Here is a 17305-nt window from a genome sequence, read left to right as displayed (position 1 = left end):
GTCATGGCCAGTTCGTACTAGCCCTGATCACTATAAATTGTATATTTTAAATTGTGCTTGAGATTTGGGGAACAAGATAGGTGATCAGGGCTGGATCAGACACACTCCAATGACACACCCTAAATATTGTGTATCCAGATTGGGGTTTATTGAAGTATTGATCTAATCGGCTCAAAGCCTATTTACGAACATTTCTGGAATCAACATCGACGTCTCACCAGTTACTCATTCATTTACACCACATAAAAACAGCAGGTTGATGTTTATTGGGATGAAAATTGTCTTCGGGGCAGAGCTGAGCGGTTTCCGCTAGATTTAAGGTTAGGGTTAGGCATAAGGTTAACAGTGTAATTAAGGTCAGGGTTAAGGTTAGGTTTAAAACAGAGGAGCCTGGTGGGAGGCGCTGGAGGAGGATGGGCTCATTGTAATGGCTGGAATGGAATAAATGGAATGGAGTCAAACGTGGTTTCCATAAGTTTAATGTGTTTGATACTTTTCCATTTATTCCATTCCAGTCATTACAATGAGCCCGTCCTCCTATAGCTCTTCCCACCAGCCTCCTCTGGTTTAAAATCAGATTTTATGACTTTGTGGCTAGGCCAGATAGTGACCATCCTGCAGAGCTGCCTGCAGGACAAGATTCATCCCAATAAATGCCAACCTGCATAAAAACACACACACACACAGTAACTCACACACTGCCAAGTTGTACTAACTGCCATATTTTATGCTCTACAACAGCACAATATACTCTGACCATCTGTACAGCTCTTTTGATTAAGACACATATTTAAGGTAGCCTACTGCCCGATGGAGATTCTTTGTACTCTCTGCAAACCTTTTACAGGGAGCAAACAGCTTCCCTCCTTTAACTAGGAAGGTAATGTTTACAGTCCATTTTTGACAAAAAGGTTATTCCTTTAAAGATGATGCAGAACAAATTCCATACAGTATCAATTGTGCCTATTCAATAGGATATACAGTAACTGAAAGATGTTTACCACTATTATCAACAACTGCTACAGTTCCTGAGGTCAAGACTCTTCATTAGATCTGCAAACTGAATACAAATACTGTTCTGAAGCTTTGGCAGGCAAAGCAGTGGGCTGGTTATGAGGACAATGCCACTGCGGAGGAATGGAATGTGATAAAGGAGAAGCAGAAGGGAGTCATTGGAGTGTAGAATAGATCCAGCCCGAAACTGGTTGGATTCATTTTTGCATTAGATGAAACACAGGTGCCTGTTTTCACTTCCCGCTCCCTTCGCTTTTAGGTAGCCTTAAAACCGCTGTGAAAACCACACAAAAAAACCACACAAAAAAACACAGAAAATATATAAAGATCAAAACCTAAACTAAAGACTATTCCCAGAAACCATTTCCCTATAGAAATGAATTAACGTTTATGATGCTGCTTCTAACAAATAACCAATGCATTTTTTTAGCATGTGAATGTTGTTTATATATATACCACAGGGAAGACTGCTGTCTAGGGTTCTGTCCTCACCTGGCCTGTATGTATAGTGAATCTGTAGGCTACTTGCAGTTTATTTATATCCACTTAATTTGATGTAAACCCCCATAGGACTAACATGTTAATGTGGCTATTGGCCTATTACAGGATAATGCCCTCCAACTTCAATTCTGCAAAACATTGTATTGATGACTCTGATGCCAACTACCAAGCTGACTCATCATCGATACCCCTTGATGTATTCAAATCCGTCGCCATATGAACCAAAAGGCCCACTACTGATATGCATGATTCTTTATGAATATCCACTGTTGTGCTCCAAAATAGAGACAGCTGTGGGAGTATGAGTTTGAGCTATGGAACGCAATGACTCAAGTTCTACAAAGATCCATTGTCACTCATCAAAGCATTCCCTTATGACTCTGTCCCCTCAATAATTAATGTGATATTGCCTCGCTAATGAAAATCATGCAATTCTCAAAGCGATCATATCCCATGAGAAACTAGGCAAAGCCATAATTTATCTGTTTAAATGTATTTATTTCAAACTCACAGTTGCCATTTGAAATGACAACCACGCCTCTCTACATCTATATGTGTATAAAGTAACATTGTAATTGAAGAGCTAGAACTATAAATGAATGTCCACTTCGTAGGGTTTATTCATCTGAGATGAAAATAGGCCCCTCCATCTCCTCTCCACACCTCTCCTCGCCCTAAGATAATAAAATGTACAGGGGTTTAGGGAGAGGTTGGTGCTGTAGACTTAGGAAGGGTATTATAGGCACTTTACTCATATAGAGTATCCTTATGAATATCTAGAATGTGGTTGATGTGAGGAATATAGAGAGGTGTGCTAGTAGACTTTGCAGGGAGGGTGATGGTTGCCTGGTTGATTATAACCATATTGTGTGTGGTGATAGTGAGATAAAGAGTTAGAGATGGACAACTAGTCTGTCCAGGGATAATCCATTCTAGGGATAATCCATTCTAGGGACAATCCATTCTAGGGATAATCCATTCTAGGGATAAACCATTCTAGGGATAATCCATTCTAGACCTCCTCCTTCTATTCCCTCACCATGTTGAGGTTAGCACGTTTGGAAAGGTCTTCCATATCACTTGACCTACAGTACCTTTTTTTTTTTTATATACCAGGGGCCCTGGTGACATGGAGAGCCAGGGAATAATTTCAGACATGGCACTGCCATACCAATATCCCATGGTTGTGATTTTGATTCTATATGATCATTTGATGGATGTAGTAGTGGCACTGGACTTACTTTTGCCATGTAACGTCTTAGCTTTAGAGAACACAAGGTAATAGTCAAAAGTTTGGACACACCTACTCATTCAAGGGTTTTTCTTTATTTCTACAATTTTTTACATTGTAGAATAATAGTGAAGACATCAAAACTAGGAAACAACACATATGGAATTATTCATACTATCACGTTTCAGGAGAAGACCCAGATGCAGACAGTGTCGAAGTAACAAAAGTTTATTGCAAAAACAAGGGGCAGGCAAACGACAGGTCAAGGGCAGGCAGAGGTCAGTAATCCAGATCAGAGTCCAAAAGGTACAGAACGGCAGGCAGTCTCAGGGTCAGGGTAAATAATCCAGGGTGGTGTGACAAGGTACAGAACGGCAGGCAGGCCCATGGTCAGGGCAGGCATAATGCTCAAAACATGGAAAACTAGAAAACAGGAGACAAAGGGCTGTGAGACATGGGTTTGACCCTATACACATGAAAAGTGGGATGTATATGGAGGGTACGGGGCAACAGAAGACCAGCAGAGGGGCTAATGATCCTGGAGATGGGGGAAATGTGTGGGACTCCACCCAGAGGGGCAGATCTCAGGTGGACAGCCCGAGACGATACCTGGGAGCCGGGGTACGGTGGCGGTCCGCTTGTCGTCGAAACCTGGAGGTGGTCTTGAGAAGAGCCGACTGGGCTCTCCTCCAGGTACGACGACAGCGGCGGACACCATCTGGGCCGAGGGTATGACGACCTCTTCCTCTTGCTCCGGGAAGAGCGGGGGCTGATAACCCAGGGAACACTCAAAGGTCAAAAGACCTGTGGCAGAGCAGGGAAGGGTGTTGGGGGCGTATTCGACCCACACTAGTTGCTGGCTCTAGGTGGTGGGGTTGTCGGAGACCAGGCAGCGGAGAGTCGTCTCCAGGTCTTGGTTGGCTCGCTCCGACTGGCCGTTGGACTGAGGGTGAAAACCGGAGGATAGGCTGGCCGACGACCCATTGAGTGTGCAGAACGCCTTCCAGAACCGGGCCGAGAACTGAGGACCCCGGTCGGAGACCATGTCCACTGGAAGTACATGGATCCGGAAGACGTGCTGCACCATGAGCTGGGCCGTCTCTTTGGTGGAGGATAGTTTGGAGAGAGGAATTAATTGGGCGGCTTTGGAAAACCAGTCCACAACAGTCAGGATGGCGGTGTTGCCATCAGATGGGGGAAGACCCGTGACAAAGTCCAGGGATATGTGAGACCAGGGATGGTGAGGAACAAGCAGAGGTTGGAGGAGACCAGCCGGAGCTTGCCGAGGAGTCTTGTTCTGTGCACAGATTGCCATGTCAGCAGCTGGGGACCATGTGAACGGAACCTTGGGAGAGGTAAGTGCAGACAGGGGGGAAACCAGAGTGCTGTAACCCCGGATAAAGCGGCGATAAAAGTTGGCGAATCCCAGGAAACATTGCAACTGCACTCTGGACGTAGGCTGGGACCAATCAACCACCGCTCTCCCCTTCCCAGGATCTATCTGTACACTCCCTGCAGCGATGATGTAGCCCAGGAAGGGGATGGTGTAGCGATGGAATTCACATTTCTCCACTTTCACGAAAAGCTGGTTCTCCAGGAAGCGTTGGAGGACATGTCAGAAGTGGAGCATGTGTTCTTGGGAGGAGCAGGAGAAGACGAGGATGTCGTCGAGGTAGACGAAGACGAACCGGTTCCACATGTCGCAGAGAACATCATTAACCAAGGCCTGGAACACAGCTGGAGCGCTGGTAAGGCCAAATGGTATGACCAGATACTCGTCTTAACTGCTTACCGTGTTGAAGGCAGTCTTCCACTTGTCCCCCTCCTGTATCCGCACCAGGTGGTAGGCGTTCCGTTGGTCTAGCTTGGAGAACATGTTGGCCCCCTGGAGCGGCTGAAAGGCTGGGATGCCTCGGAGGCGAGGTGGAATCGGACTTCCTCTCATTCCGAATGGTCAAGGCGATGAGTGAGTCGAGATCCGCCGGTAGTTCCCGGACTGCAAGCTCGTCCATAACTTCCTCCGATACTCTGTGTAGGAATGTGTTGAACAGCGCTTCCGGGTTCCAGGCACACTCTGCTGCCAATGTGCGGAAATCCACTGCATAGTCTGCCACACTGCGGGATTCTTGCTGAAGCTGGAATAATTCCGGGCATCGAAAACCTTCTTTACCTCCCGCATGAACTCCTCCAGAATGAAGCATACGGCCGACTGTTGTTTCCACACTGCCATAGCCCAGGCGAGAGCCCTCGCCGGACATCAGTGTGATAAGGTACGCTACCTCCGGGGGAGGTGGCTTCTTGAGAGGAAAGAGCTGGTCCGAGTCTGCTGGGTCAGTCATGGCCAGTTCGTACTATCCCGTTTCAGGAGAAGACCCAAATGCAGACAGTGTCAAAGTAACAAAAGTTTATTACAAAAACAGGGGGCAGGCAAACGACAGGTCAAGGGCAGGCAGAGGTCAGTAATCCAGTGTGGTGTGACAAGGTACAGAACGGCAGGCAGGCTCAGGGTCAGGGCAGGCAGAATGGTCAAACCCGGGAAAACTAGAAAACAAGAACTTGAGAAAGACAGGAGCAAGGGGAAAAACGCTGGTAGGCTTGACGAAAAACAAAACGAACTGGCAACAGACAAACAGAGAACACAGTGATAAATACACTGGGGATAATGGGGAAGATAGGCGACACCTGGAGGGGGGTGAAGACAATCACAAAGACTGGTGAAACAGATAAGGGTGTGACACATACGTACCGATGTTTAATAGAAGCAATAAGGTTGACAACTTTAATTTGCTATTGTGGTAGTAAAACAGATGATGCAATAACCAGCTCATGAACCTAGATATTGGGTATGGTGGCGTGCTGCCTGTTCTATGCACTGATGTACCAACTGTTTGTATTTGTTACGAACCCCGTGTTGGTCAATGGTGGCTCTCCTGTCCATTGTATTACCCCGTAGAAAACCAGAGACACACAGAGACATGCACACACACACACACATTATTGGTTCCATGTAAAGTCAGTGAACCATTACTCCTTTGACATTGGAGAAAAGCGCGCAAAGCCTGCCTCTGGGAGAAAAGCAATACTATTCAGTTGATCCTTGTCTTTTAGTGTCTTTGTATAATCAAGCCTCTGTTGATGTATTCAGAAGGATCATGTCGATGAAGAAAATGATCTATAAGGCTAGTTAATGTGTTTGTATTCATTGTCCCTCCTGTAACTTTAATCAGATCCGAGAATGTCCAAAACTACCATCAGTATTGAATGTCTTGTGTGTTACTAAGTACAGAGTTATCCTTCACTGTTCACTGCTTCAGTATCTCTAGGAGAACACTGTCTGTTCAAGCCCCTCAGTATGTGCAGTTCCACAAGCTCTGAGCTCGACTAGCCATGTCTGAGCTGATATCCACAAGCTATGAGCTTGATTGTGCATGTCTGAGCTGTGGGGTGCAGCAGTGAGCATGCCCAGTGTAGTGCTTCTCTGGAGGCAGTCGCATAGCCGCAGTGATGCATTGTGGACCGCATGTTATGTTAGACTAAAAGCAGCAATCAGCTCAAGCCTGCATCACCGTGGCAGATCCACACAACTCACCCTGTGAACCAACGTCTCAGGCAACACAGACTAACAGCATGGCTGGTAGTATAATGGGTATTGATACACAACAGTATTATTAAGCACTATTTGATACACTCTTATCACACTTGCACAACCATGAAATGAAACAAATTATGTCATGTGTCCGTCAGTATTGATACCCTGTGCACGTTGTGACAGTACATAGAAATACAGGAAGCATCCAATGATGATTCACTGCTTTAGTATTACAGCAAAAACCTGGAAAATGATACAGAGCTATAGCTCACGTTCAATGTTATCAAAATACTGATCTACCATGGGAAATCCAATCAACTCTAATACAAGCTTTGAATTCTCTGCAGCTCAAATAAGAATACTCCAATTTGCTAACAATGCACTGTAGATTACATTGCTACAATGTACTGTATATTTATTCAACAGAAAGATCAACAATGACAGTCAGTGGACATAAATATAAATCTGTCCACTCAGTCCTAACATTGTCTGCTTCTTATATAATAGATGTAAAAATCATCTGATTTGATACTAATATGGGTTTCCTGCAGCCCACTGCCGGAGCGACTCCTACTCACACTGCCAAGCCAAGAGTTTGTGAAGTCTGCTCTCTGCTTCCCACATTCCAGTGCAGAGAACACCCCCTGCTCCAACCTGCAGTATACTGTACAGTACAACACACGTCCTCTGGCCAAACTGCATTTTAAAATGCCTTTTCTAAAGGCTCAGTTGTGCACTGTTTTAGCCCACCAAGGCCAAGTGAAACAAACAAGCAAAAAAAAAGATATATTTTAATCCTTATTACAATGGGTATGTATGTGCATTTGTAGCCAACTCATGCTACCCACATCACAGTTTACTCTACAGTCAAATAGATAGGACTTTTACTCTGAGCTCATAGGTAGCCAGGTTACTACCTGTTAGGATCACAACACACACATAAAGGTGTACACAGTTATTACCCATCATCCTCTACTCCAAGGAGCTGTCCAGGGTTCTGAGGAGGGGCTGTTTTCACTCCCACACTGGCCTCACCCACAGCGTTACTGTCTGTGGGTAGGAGTCACTAGATGGCCAGGCTTGAATGGACTCAAGTTGCAATATCATCCTAACTGATGACTAAGTACAGCACATTTGCTATTTGTAATTGGGTTTAAAGAGTGCTGTACTTCCGTAATGTCTTGCTAAATTGTAACGACCACTGTCGAGCCCAAGCTGAGTATGAGGGCTAATGTGGCTCGTGCAGAAGAAAACAGCTCGCCCTCTTACCTACCAAAACATACACACCCACTTACTGTGAGGCAGTCAATGACTGACCGAACTCAATTTCCTCGGTCTCTAATATGATGTTTCCTTTAAGAACTATAAAGTGAATGTGCAACACCACCTACTATTCCTCTGTTTCTGTAATAATGTCCCACATTCTCCCCTCTCATAACTATGCACCTCAATAGTTTTTTCTCTGGATTGTAGAACAAAGTATATATATATATATATATATATATATATATATATATATATATATATATATATATATATACAGGAAATAAAGGTTTGCATAAAAGGAGTTACTGTTGTAGATGTGTCGGTTTGTTGCTGTGGCTGTGGAGTAACTTTATTGTTACTACTGTCTTGTAACTTCCCCATATAGCCCACTGGATGACACAGGCTTACATGTCATTGATACAGGGTTTAGACATTACAATCAGACACTGCCGAGACATCCCATTACTCACAGTTCATCACAATCCTAATCTGATAATTTATTTATTGAACACAGGCATCCCTTTATCAAACATGCCAACAATACGTGCAATAAGACACATTCTTATCTTACACAGACAACCATTTCTACATAGTATACAATATTTACAGATATACAAAGAAACACTAAATGTTCACAATGTCAAAAAAAAACACACGCCATTAATCAGAACCTTGTACATGTGCATATTGGTGCAAGCAGGGATTATTCCAATTGCACACTGGAAATATGTTGGCACACAGTGAGTAGGTCTGACCACCTGAAAGTGCACAAGTGAATCCATGATGGGATGTACAGGACGGTTATTGGAGGAGGCATAATGGCCCCTCCATTGACATATAATCTGAAGAGAGGTTCATGTCTCAGCACCATATGTCCCAAATGGCCCCCTATTCCCTTGATAGTGCACTACTTTTACCCCATAGCGTTCTGATCAAAAGTAGTGCACTATAAAGGCAATAGGGGGCCATTTGGGACGCAGACCCAGACCGACTGTCGTCTTAAGCGACAGTGTTACACTACCACGTCAGTGGTCCCTGAGATACCTAAGATGGCACAAGCCACACCGTAAATAACCTGTTATGGTAAAGAAGGAGTGTTGAGTGTGTCCATGTGTGTTTTTGTCCTTGCACTTTTGTCCCTATCTGAGTGTGCGGGCATGTGTGTGTGTTTGTTTGAGTTATGTATTGTTGTAGGTGTTTTAAATTGCACTTTGAAGAGGATTCCTCTTCCATTCCACTAACAGAGCTCAATGTAGATCCGCTGAAATCCATTCTGATACCCCAACCCAATAGAGCATTGGCTTTTGGTCCCGGTTTGAGGCTTCAAGGGTTTTTCTAGAACAATAAAGTACACATGGTCAAACCATTACAGTGTACAATACACTATTATTAGTCTTTGTTTTCAGGGCAGCAGCATATAACATCTAGACTTTACATAGAACAAAGTAAAAATAAACAATATTAAAATACACTAGCTCCTTGCCTCTCCTGTGTGAGCATACATACCTCCATGACAGTGTGGATCCAGTTGAGCATACTGTCCACGTTGCAGTAGACCCCTGGTCGACCCTCTCTGGCACAGCCGACCCCCCAACTCACCACCCCCACCAGCTGCCATTGTCCTGACAGGTACACCAGAGGACCACCACTGTCTCCCTACAACAAATGACCCCACAATGGCATTAGGTACACTGGACTTACACACTATACACGTATGCCAGTGGCCAAAGTTGAGGGTGGATATTCAATACTCAATAGAGTGTTATAAGGTCTTCCCATTTATTTTCTTACAGGACAAGGCATTGAATGTATTCACGCCAAAATCTATCTTAGTTTCTCTTCTGTTTTTCTCAAAGCAAACATTCTACTTTATACCTGACATGCATCCACTTTGCCCTCCAGGTAACCAGCGCAAAGCATCCTGGGAGTAATTGAGGAACCGTAGACAGTGGGACTGGAGCACTGATCACTGTCTATAAGGGGAATGGTAGCCTTCTGGAGGACAGGAGACACTTTACCTGAGGAGAGAGAAAAGATGACAGAGTGATGAGAAGGAGAAGAGGAGAAAGTGACTATTAACATTATGTGAGAATGATTTGAGTGTATGTGCTTATTGGATAGAGATGAAGAGGGTGATAAAAGGGAAGGGGTAGTATTGTTTGCTGTATGCTCACCCTTCTCCTCCAGGTAGCCCCAGCCTGTCACCGCCATAGAGTCTCCTGCCTTCAGGCCCAGGTTCTTAGGGGGCAAACATACGGGCCGACGAGTGTCTGGTGGAGGAAACATAACTGTAAATGTACTTCTTCATAAATAAATCACAGCCTACTCTCATTACAATCTAAATGTACAGTATTTCCCTAGAGGGATTTCCCATGTTGCAAGACCCATTGAAATGGACAGTTTGATAAATTGGCCACTAGAGGTCAGAATCTACCATGAATGCATTCTCTCTTCCTCGAATCAAACTGCTTTTACAAGTACATATTTCCATATCATTATGTAGTGCTGTACCATTCATTTTTGAGAGTGCTGAGAAATGTTCTTCATGGTAAGTCATTCCAAACCAGAATAGGTCGATGTGGGGCTTTTGTTATGTCTAGCCTTTGAGAAACCTGGAATTGTCCAGCAAATTCAGTACCACAGTCTGTGTGTTGCTAAAATGTAACGTTGGGGAAGTGACATACTTCCTACAGTGATGGGTTTGGTCAGCCTCATCATGGCCATATCGTAGTCATTGCGGGCTGCGTTGTAGTCTCCATTCAGTATGATCCTGTCTACATACGAGCCTCCCATGGAGCCCATGTAAGTCCTCCCAGACACCACCAGCCAGCGACTCAGCTCCTTCTTACTACTGTAGGACCAGGAGAGGAAAGAGATACAGGGGTTAGCAGCAAGGCCTCTGTCTCTATCTCCAGATGCTTAAGCATATTATACGATTGCAGACTTTGTGGGATTTTCCACGTTGGATGGTCAGAGTTAGATCGTTAATGTCTGGTTAAGCTAGTTGTAGATATCCAGAGTAGATATTCACACATTCTACAGTGTATATAATTTTCAATTTTTGTCATGTAGCAGACACTCTTATCCAGAGTGACTTACAGGAGCAATTAGGGTTAAGTGCCTTGCTCAAGGACACATCGACAGATTTTTCTCCTGGTTGGCTCGGGGATTCAAACCAGCAACCTTCCGGTCAGTGGCCCAATGCTAGGCTACCTGCCTGCCTATTGGGTGTCCAGTGGTACTGACCCAGAGAAGCAGTGTGCTGCTGTGACGACCCAGCGTGGTGACACCAGTGACCCTCCACAGGTGTGTTGTCCATTCTGCTGCAGGCTCACCTGCCACGGCCAGTCTTCTATAGACGCATCCACACCCCCCACGATACGGTCCGATGGCCCCCGCTCTCCACAGTCTGACACGCACACAGGGGAAAGACATTTTAGTTCCACTGAAGAGTTTTGTAAAGAACTAAGGTAGCATCTCAGGAGTTGCCTTGTACACTAAGGTAGTTTGACGAGTAAATGTAGAATTTGCAGTGGGGGTGAACTCAAATTAGCCCTTTGGCAGTTAGCATTGCTATCTGTCAGCAAAGTAAGACAATCATGCAAGCACTGATCCATTACAAAGTGGCTTGTTGCCTGGATCCTGTCCAGTTTGCCTGCATTCTCCACCACTGTCAGAGCTGGAGATTGTAGTCTGAACAAAGCCTATTCCCCCTCAGGAAACTGAAAAGATTTGGCATGGGTCCTCAGATCCTCAAAAAGTTCTACAGCTGCACCATCTTAAGCATCCTGACTGGTTGCATCGCTGCCTGGTATAGCAACTGCTCAGCATCCAACTGCAAGGCACTACAGAGGGTAGTGCGTACGGCCCAGTAAATCACTGGGGCCAAGCTTCCTGCCATCCAGGACCTCTATACCAGGCGGTGTCAGAGGAAGGCCCTAAAAATTGTCAAAGACTCCAGCCACCCTAGTCATAGACTGTTCTCTCTGCTCCCGCATGGCAAGCAGTGCCGGAGCGCCAAGTCTAGGTCCAAAAGGCTTATTAACAGCTTCTACCCCCAAGCCATAAGACTCCTGAACAGCTAATCAAATGGCTACCCGGACTATTTGCATTGTCCCCCACTCCCTCTTTTACGCTGCTGCTACTCTCTGTTTATTATCTATGCATAGTCACTTTAACTATACCTACATGTACATATTACCTAAATTACCTCGACTAACCTGTGCCTCCGCACATTGACTCTGTACTTCTATAGTACATCTGTATGTAGGCTCGCTACTGTTATTTTACTGCTGCTCTTTCATTATTATTATTTATAAATTTTTTACTTTTCAATTTGTTTTACTTAACACTTTTTTTCTTAAAACTGCATTGTTGGCTAAGGGCTTGTAAGTAAGCATTTCACTGTAAGGTCTACACCTGTTGTATTCGGCGCATGTGGCAAATAACATTTGATTTGATTTGAACATGTCTGTCTGTCTGTCTGTGTCTCAGTCTTTCTGTCTCTATCTCTTGTGTATAACTCAACTCCTGGAGAACTTGGATGATGAATATCACTCAGTCTTTTCCAATTATTTGTCGAGGGGAAGGAGTGGGGAGTCCAGAATAGGGGGACAGGGGGGTGACAGAGTGTGAGGTGGAGTATCAGAGGCAGAGGAAGGGGAAGGGCTTACCGGAGCAGGTCAGGGAGATCACGGATCCTGAGTTACAAACCTGGCTGGAATCAAACAAGGAGGGGAATTCAACACAAAGTACGTACACACGGTACATACTGTACACATCACGTTGTATGCATAGAAACACACCCAAAACATGATTACCAAACATAATAGGTAGACAAAGAGTCCAATTCGAGAGTTAGTCTTCAGTGTTGGTTTAGTGTCTGTCAGACATAACATACTCGTACTTCTTGTTTCCTCTAATTATTGAAACAAGGATGTGGGAGAACAGAAACTCCCAAATTGTTTGTGTCAGAAAAACAGAGAGTACGTCATAGTCAGAGACACACAACGAGAGAGAAAGAGAGAGAGAGAGAGAGTGAGAGAGAGAGAGAGAGAGAGAGAGAGAGAGAGAGAGAGAGAGAGAGAGAGAGAGAGAGAGAGAGAGAGAGAGAGAGAGAGAGAGAGAGAGAGAGAGAGAGAGAGAGAGAGAGAGAGAGATGATGCAGTGGTGCGCATCACAAGTAGAGAGAGACAATAAAAGGAAACAGAAGGAGAGAATAAAGGGGAAGTTTAATCTGTTTGTTTTTTTTGCCTTGGGCTGTTTTAGAGTAAACAGACAGGGTGGCAGTCATGCATTCTATTTACCATGTCACAACTGCCTGAGCCTAACTGCCATCTTACTACAAGCAGTGGCAGTGGGATGCCAGTGAATCAACACAAACACTGCATAGTGAACAGTGTAACAGTGACGCAGACATAGCTGCATGGTCAACATAGTCATTTATTTTTATTTTACCTTTATTTTACAAGGCAGTTAAATTTAGGCCTGGCAAAAATAAGACAAGTACCATAAGAGAGGCACAGACAGAAGTAACCAAAGTGGGGAAAATTTCTTTAGACTTGTTTCAATTCTCCATTTACTGCGTTGATCAAGATAGTTATCCATCCATATTTGATACCAAAAACTGTATATATATATATTACTGATCCGTTCACCTTTCTGTTGAAACTAGATCTAGAAACAGTAGAGTCACACCACAGTAACAGGCTCAATATAACCCATCTTCTAATGCTTACCGGTCAATGACAGTCTGGTAAATGGGGGTGGTTTTGGCTGAGACCCTGACCCCTGAGAACGGTCCTGTCTTCAGGGACAGGGACAAGTTCTTCACTGAGATGGTACTACTGATGGGTTTACTGTGGGAACGAGTGGAGACAGAGAGACATTTTAAAGACATTTAGGAGAAACTGAATATTTAAAGGGGAAACTGTAGCTAAGTTGCTCAGTGATGAGTGAGTTAGGGAGGGAGGAGACCCACTTGGTGTAGCCCAGCTGTTGACAGGCTTTCTCTGTGTGCTGCTGGGTCCAGTCCTCACCACACACACTCCTCCATCCTGTCCCAGCACTGTAGATCTGGAGAACACTCTGCTCAGAGACCAGACGCACTGCACAGAGAGATGGAGAGAGAGACACAGAGAGAGAGACACAGAGAGAGAGAGAGAGAGAGAGAGAGAGAGAGAGAGAGAGAGAGAGAGAGAGAGACACAGAGAGAGAGACACAGAGAGAGAGAGAGAGAGAGAGAGAGAGAGAGAGAGAGAGAGAGAGAGAGAGAGAGAGAGAGAGAGAGAGAGAGAGAGAGAGAGAGAGAGAGAGAGAGAGAGAGAGAGAGAGAGAGAGAGAGAGGAGAGAGAGAGAGAGAGAGAGACAGAGACAGAGACAGAGACAGAGACAGAGACAGAATAAGAATGCGATGAAGCACATAGAAGTCACATAAAGACAGATGTATAAAGATTTATAGATGGAGTGGTGTGTTTGAGTACCTGTCCGTGTGTGTGTGTGGTGTGTGTGTGTGTTTGTGCATGTGTATGTGTGTTTGTTTACCTGGGAAGGTAGTGTTGACAGTCATGAAGGTCACACAGGTGAGCTCGTCCTCTCCTCCTGAACAGTCTGCTATCCCATCACACGCTTTGTCCAGGGGAATGAACTTCACCGACCGGGAGCAGAAGAAGTAATTGCTGTTGATCAGCTGCGCGACTGGGGACAGAAAGGAAGGGGGGAAGATGGATGAGAGGAGGAGAGACAGAAGATAGGGACAGGTTATTAAAATATATTGTTTGCTGACTGAAATAATACATTCACAAACATTTTGGGGAATCAAATTTAAAAATGTTGCTGTAGTTTGATTTTGAATCATTGAGCATTTGTACGGGGGGAGAGGTACTAGTATGTCTTGTGTTAGCTAAGGGGAGGAGAGGGTGTAGATATGGGTTGTGTCCCAAACGGCACACTATACCCTACATAGTGCAATACTTTTGACTGCACTACTCTTGATCCATATGGGCCCTGTTCAAAAGTAGTGCACTATGTAGGGAATAGGGGTGCCATTTGGGATGCGTTATGATGGATGTTGAAGCTGGACTCACTGAAGTAGCCAGCTGTGACCAGGATCCCCAGCGTTACCAGTACCATCAACACAGTGATCAGGACCCTCTTCCTCGACGAGGACTTCTCTTTCTGGGAATTCGGAGCCGTCATGAGCTTTCTTTTTCGACCAGGCTGCACTACAACTGAGGGAGAGGAAGATAGAGAAAGAACAATCAGCATTTTGGAGCTATTTAAAATATAGGACACATTTAATAATAATTGGACAGTATGATATAATTGGTATAATTGGACAGTATGATATTGCATATTATGCAACACTTGTGCAATATGATTGCAAAATTAATAAATTCCACTACAATGGCTTACCTTGTTGTCTAGGATTTAATGGTATATTGCTTTCTTCTGCAAGCCAGGTGTCAGTCTGGAGAGAGAGAGAGAGAGAGAGAGAGAGAGAGAGAGAGAGAGAGAGAGAGAGAGAGAGAGAGAGAGAGAGAGAGAGAGAGAGAGAGAGAGAGAGAGAGAGAGAGAGAGAGAGAGAGAGAGAGAGAGAGAGAGAGAGAGAGAGAGAGAGAGAGAGAGAGAGAGAGAGAGAGAGAGAGAGAGAGAGAGAGAGAGAGGGAGAGAGAGAGAGAGAATGAGACAAAGTGGATCATAATGTGCTCAGTGCAGAACGTGTGACAGGGTGTAAGATTGTGAGCTTCTAGGGTCTAGAGAGGAGAGGCATGACAGATTGGATCAGGAACACACACACACACACACAAACAACACAGTGTGCCTCCCATCACAAAGTTGTGTTTGACTGTCACTCCTAGTGCTGTGGGCACAATTCCCATGTCAGTCCGACACAGGGACAGAGATAGTCATATGACACAGGCTCGGGTGTGGGTGTGGTTCACAAGTACCTGCCATCATAACTCTCATGAGTCATAAGTCATTGTCTCATTGAATGAAACCTGCTCACTGGTGAAACAACAACATCCCAAAAAACCAATGACTGGTGTCTCAAACAGTCTGTTAGGTATCTACAGTATTGGCTATTTTGTCCAATCTCTCCAACTGGTCCACAAATACTGTACAAATCTGTCACCACACCAATACAGTCTACAAACTGCCACCTGGTTCTTCCTGACACACTCAGCAACAGTGAACCCAAGTCCTGCTGACACTGAGGCTGTCCTAATATGGACACCACTATACAATACACTATCATGCAGATAAGGAGGGTCATACTGTATGGAGGGAAAATAAACAGGTGGTGGCTACAGTGAGGGACAGGGCGAAGAAGACCAGAAGTCAGATATACATATACTGTACATTTACAATCCTAAACAGTTAAAGACGCCCTGTTGCTAAAGGCGTTGGGGGCTGAGCTTTGAGATGAGGTTTAACACAAATCACATACCTTTAGTGAGAATGGGGGGGGGGGTTCTGGTTCTCTATGGCAGGGTCCTGGGGCCATGTTTTGGTTTTGGCAGGAGTGTCTTTTGGGGAGAAGGTCACCTTATCCTCGTAGAATAGGCAATGGGGGCGTCAAATTAGGCAGAGCAAACTCTGATACTCTCTTGTATAAGCGAGGAAGAGATTCACAAAGCATTTTGTTCTGGTCAAAGCATTTGTCAAATACAATCTCTGAGCTTGACACAAAGGCTATGTGCATCAGAGAGGCAGACACACTGTAGCTGACTGTAAGCGTTCTATGGCAAAGCTTCAAATTAAGTAACTGCTAGATAACGGTTTGCGTTTCATTTGCCTTGGAGTGCTTCCATATGTAAGACCAGAGTTATTCTAGTTTACCTAAAAAGCTGGTTTCATATTGATATTTGATTAATTTGCTGTATAATCTTCCATTACATAAAATAATTTGGAAGGCTACAGGGTTTTGATATCAGTCTTTCATAAAGGAAAATGCTGGCTCATTTAGGAAAAATTTTAAGAACATCAAAGTCATGCCAGATCGCTCCAATAAGATAACAATAACACACAACACTGAGTGTGTGAGTGTGCATTCCTGTGCACACTCACAGTATGTAAATGTTGATTTGAATAACACACTCACACACAGAGAAAGATTTGGTATAATTTGCATGAGTCATGGAGACAGTGCTGGTTGGTGGACTCTCCACTGTCACGCCCTGGCTCTGGGGACTCTTGTATGTTGAGCCAGGTGTTAGTTTCTTTGTGTTGTGTCTATGTTTCGTTTTCTATGTTCTGTTCTAGGTTATGTGTTTCTATGTTGGCCGGGGTGGTTCTCAATCAGAGGCAACGAGAATCAGCTGTTGCTTGTTGTCTCTGATTGGGAACCATACTTAGGCAGCCTTTTGTGCACTTGTGATTCGTGGGATCTTGTTCGTGTAGGTTTGTGTATGACTGAGGACTTCACGTTCGTTTTGTTGTTTTGGTTATTTGTATCGTGTTGCTAAGTACACTATTAAAGAGATGTTCACAACTCGTCAAAACTCACTCACGCTGCGCCCTGGTCACTCATTATGACGATCGTGACATCCACGTAGTGTATTGTAACAAGAACTATATTCCAGGTCAGTATGAGCATGCTTTGTGATAAGGATATTGGTTCACAAAGAGGAGAAGAAACAAAGAATGGACGGTAGAGTACTGAGGTGGCAGAGAAGAGAAACAGGAAGTTAAGCCAGTTCAAC

The 17305-nt window shown here is 44.5% G+C and overlaps 1 protein-coding gene across 4 annotated transcripts in view; it reads right to left on the bottom strand.

The window, feature by feature from the left end:
• Window positions 1–8085: 8085 nt before the first annotated feature.
• Window positions 8086–17305, bottom strand: part of tmprss4a (transmembrane serine protease 4a) — a 14401-nt gene continuing 5181 nt past the window's right edge. The window contains exons 2-14 of one of the 4 annotated variants that reach the window (XR_014610301.1): window positions 15015–15069; window positions 14687–14830; window positions 14145–14297; window positions 13582–13708; window positions 13340–13459; window positions 12275–12318; window positions 10848–11010; window positions 10286–10452; window positions 9776–9871; window positions 9477–9619; window positions 9108–9257; window positions 8584–8936; window positions 8086–8489 (exon numbers count right to left, since the gene is read on the bottom strand). Coding sequence is in view for 1 of the 4 variants with exons in the window: in XM_084148566.1 (XP_084004692.1) it covers window positions 8925–8936; window positions 9108–9257; window positions 9477–9619; window positions 9776–9871; window positions 10286–10452; window positions 10848–11010; window positions 12275–12318; window positions 13340–13459; window positions 13582–13708; window positions 14145–14297; window positions 14687–14830; window positions 15015–15069 (1374 nt within the window). In the remaining 3 variants the exon portion in view is untranslated. Of the gene's footprint in view, window positions 8937–9107; window positions 9258–9476; window positions 9620–9775; window positions 9872–10285; window positions 10453–10847; window positions 11011–12274; window positions 12319–13339; window positions 13460–13581; window positions 13709–14144; window positions 14298–14686; window positions 14831–15014; window positions 15070–17305 lie in introns of all 4 variants that reach the window. The other 3 variants (XR_014610302.1, XR_014610303.1, XM_084148566.1) reach the window with 3 other exon arrangements.

The sequence above is a fragment of the Coregonus lavaretus genome (genome assembly GCF_964263955.1).
Source record: "Coregonus lavaretus genome assembly, chromosome: 30".
Taxonomy (NCBI): domain Eukaryota; kingdom Metazoa; phylum Chordata; class Actinopteri; order Salmoniformes; family Salmonidae; genus Coregonus; species Coregonus lavaretus.
This window is presented reverse-complemented; position numbering and strand designations above follow the sequence as displayed.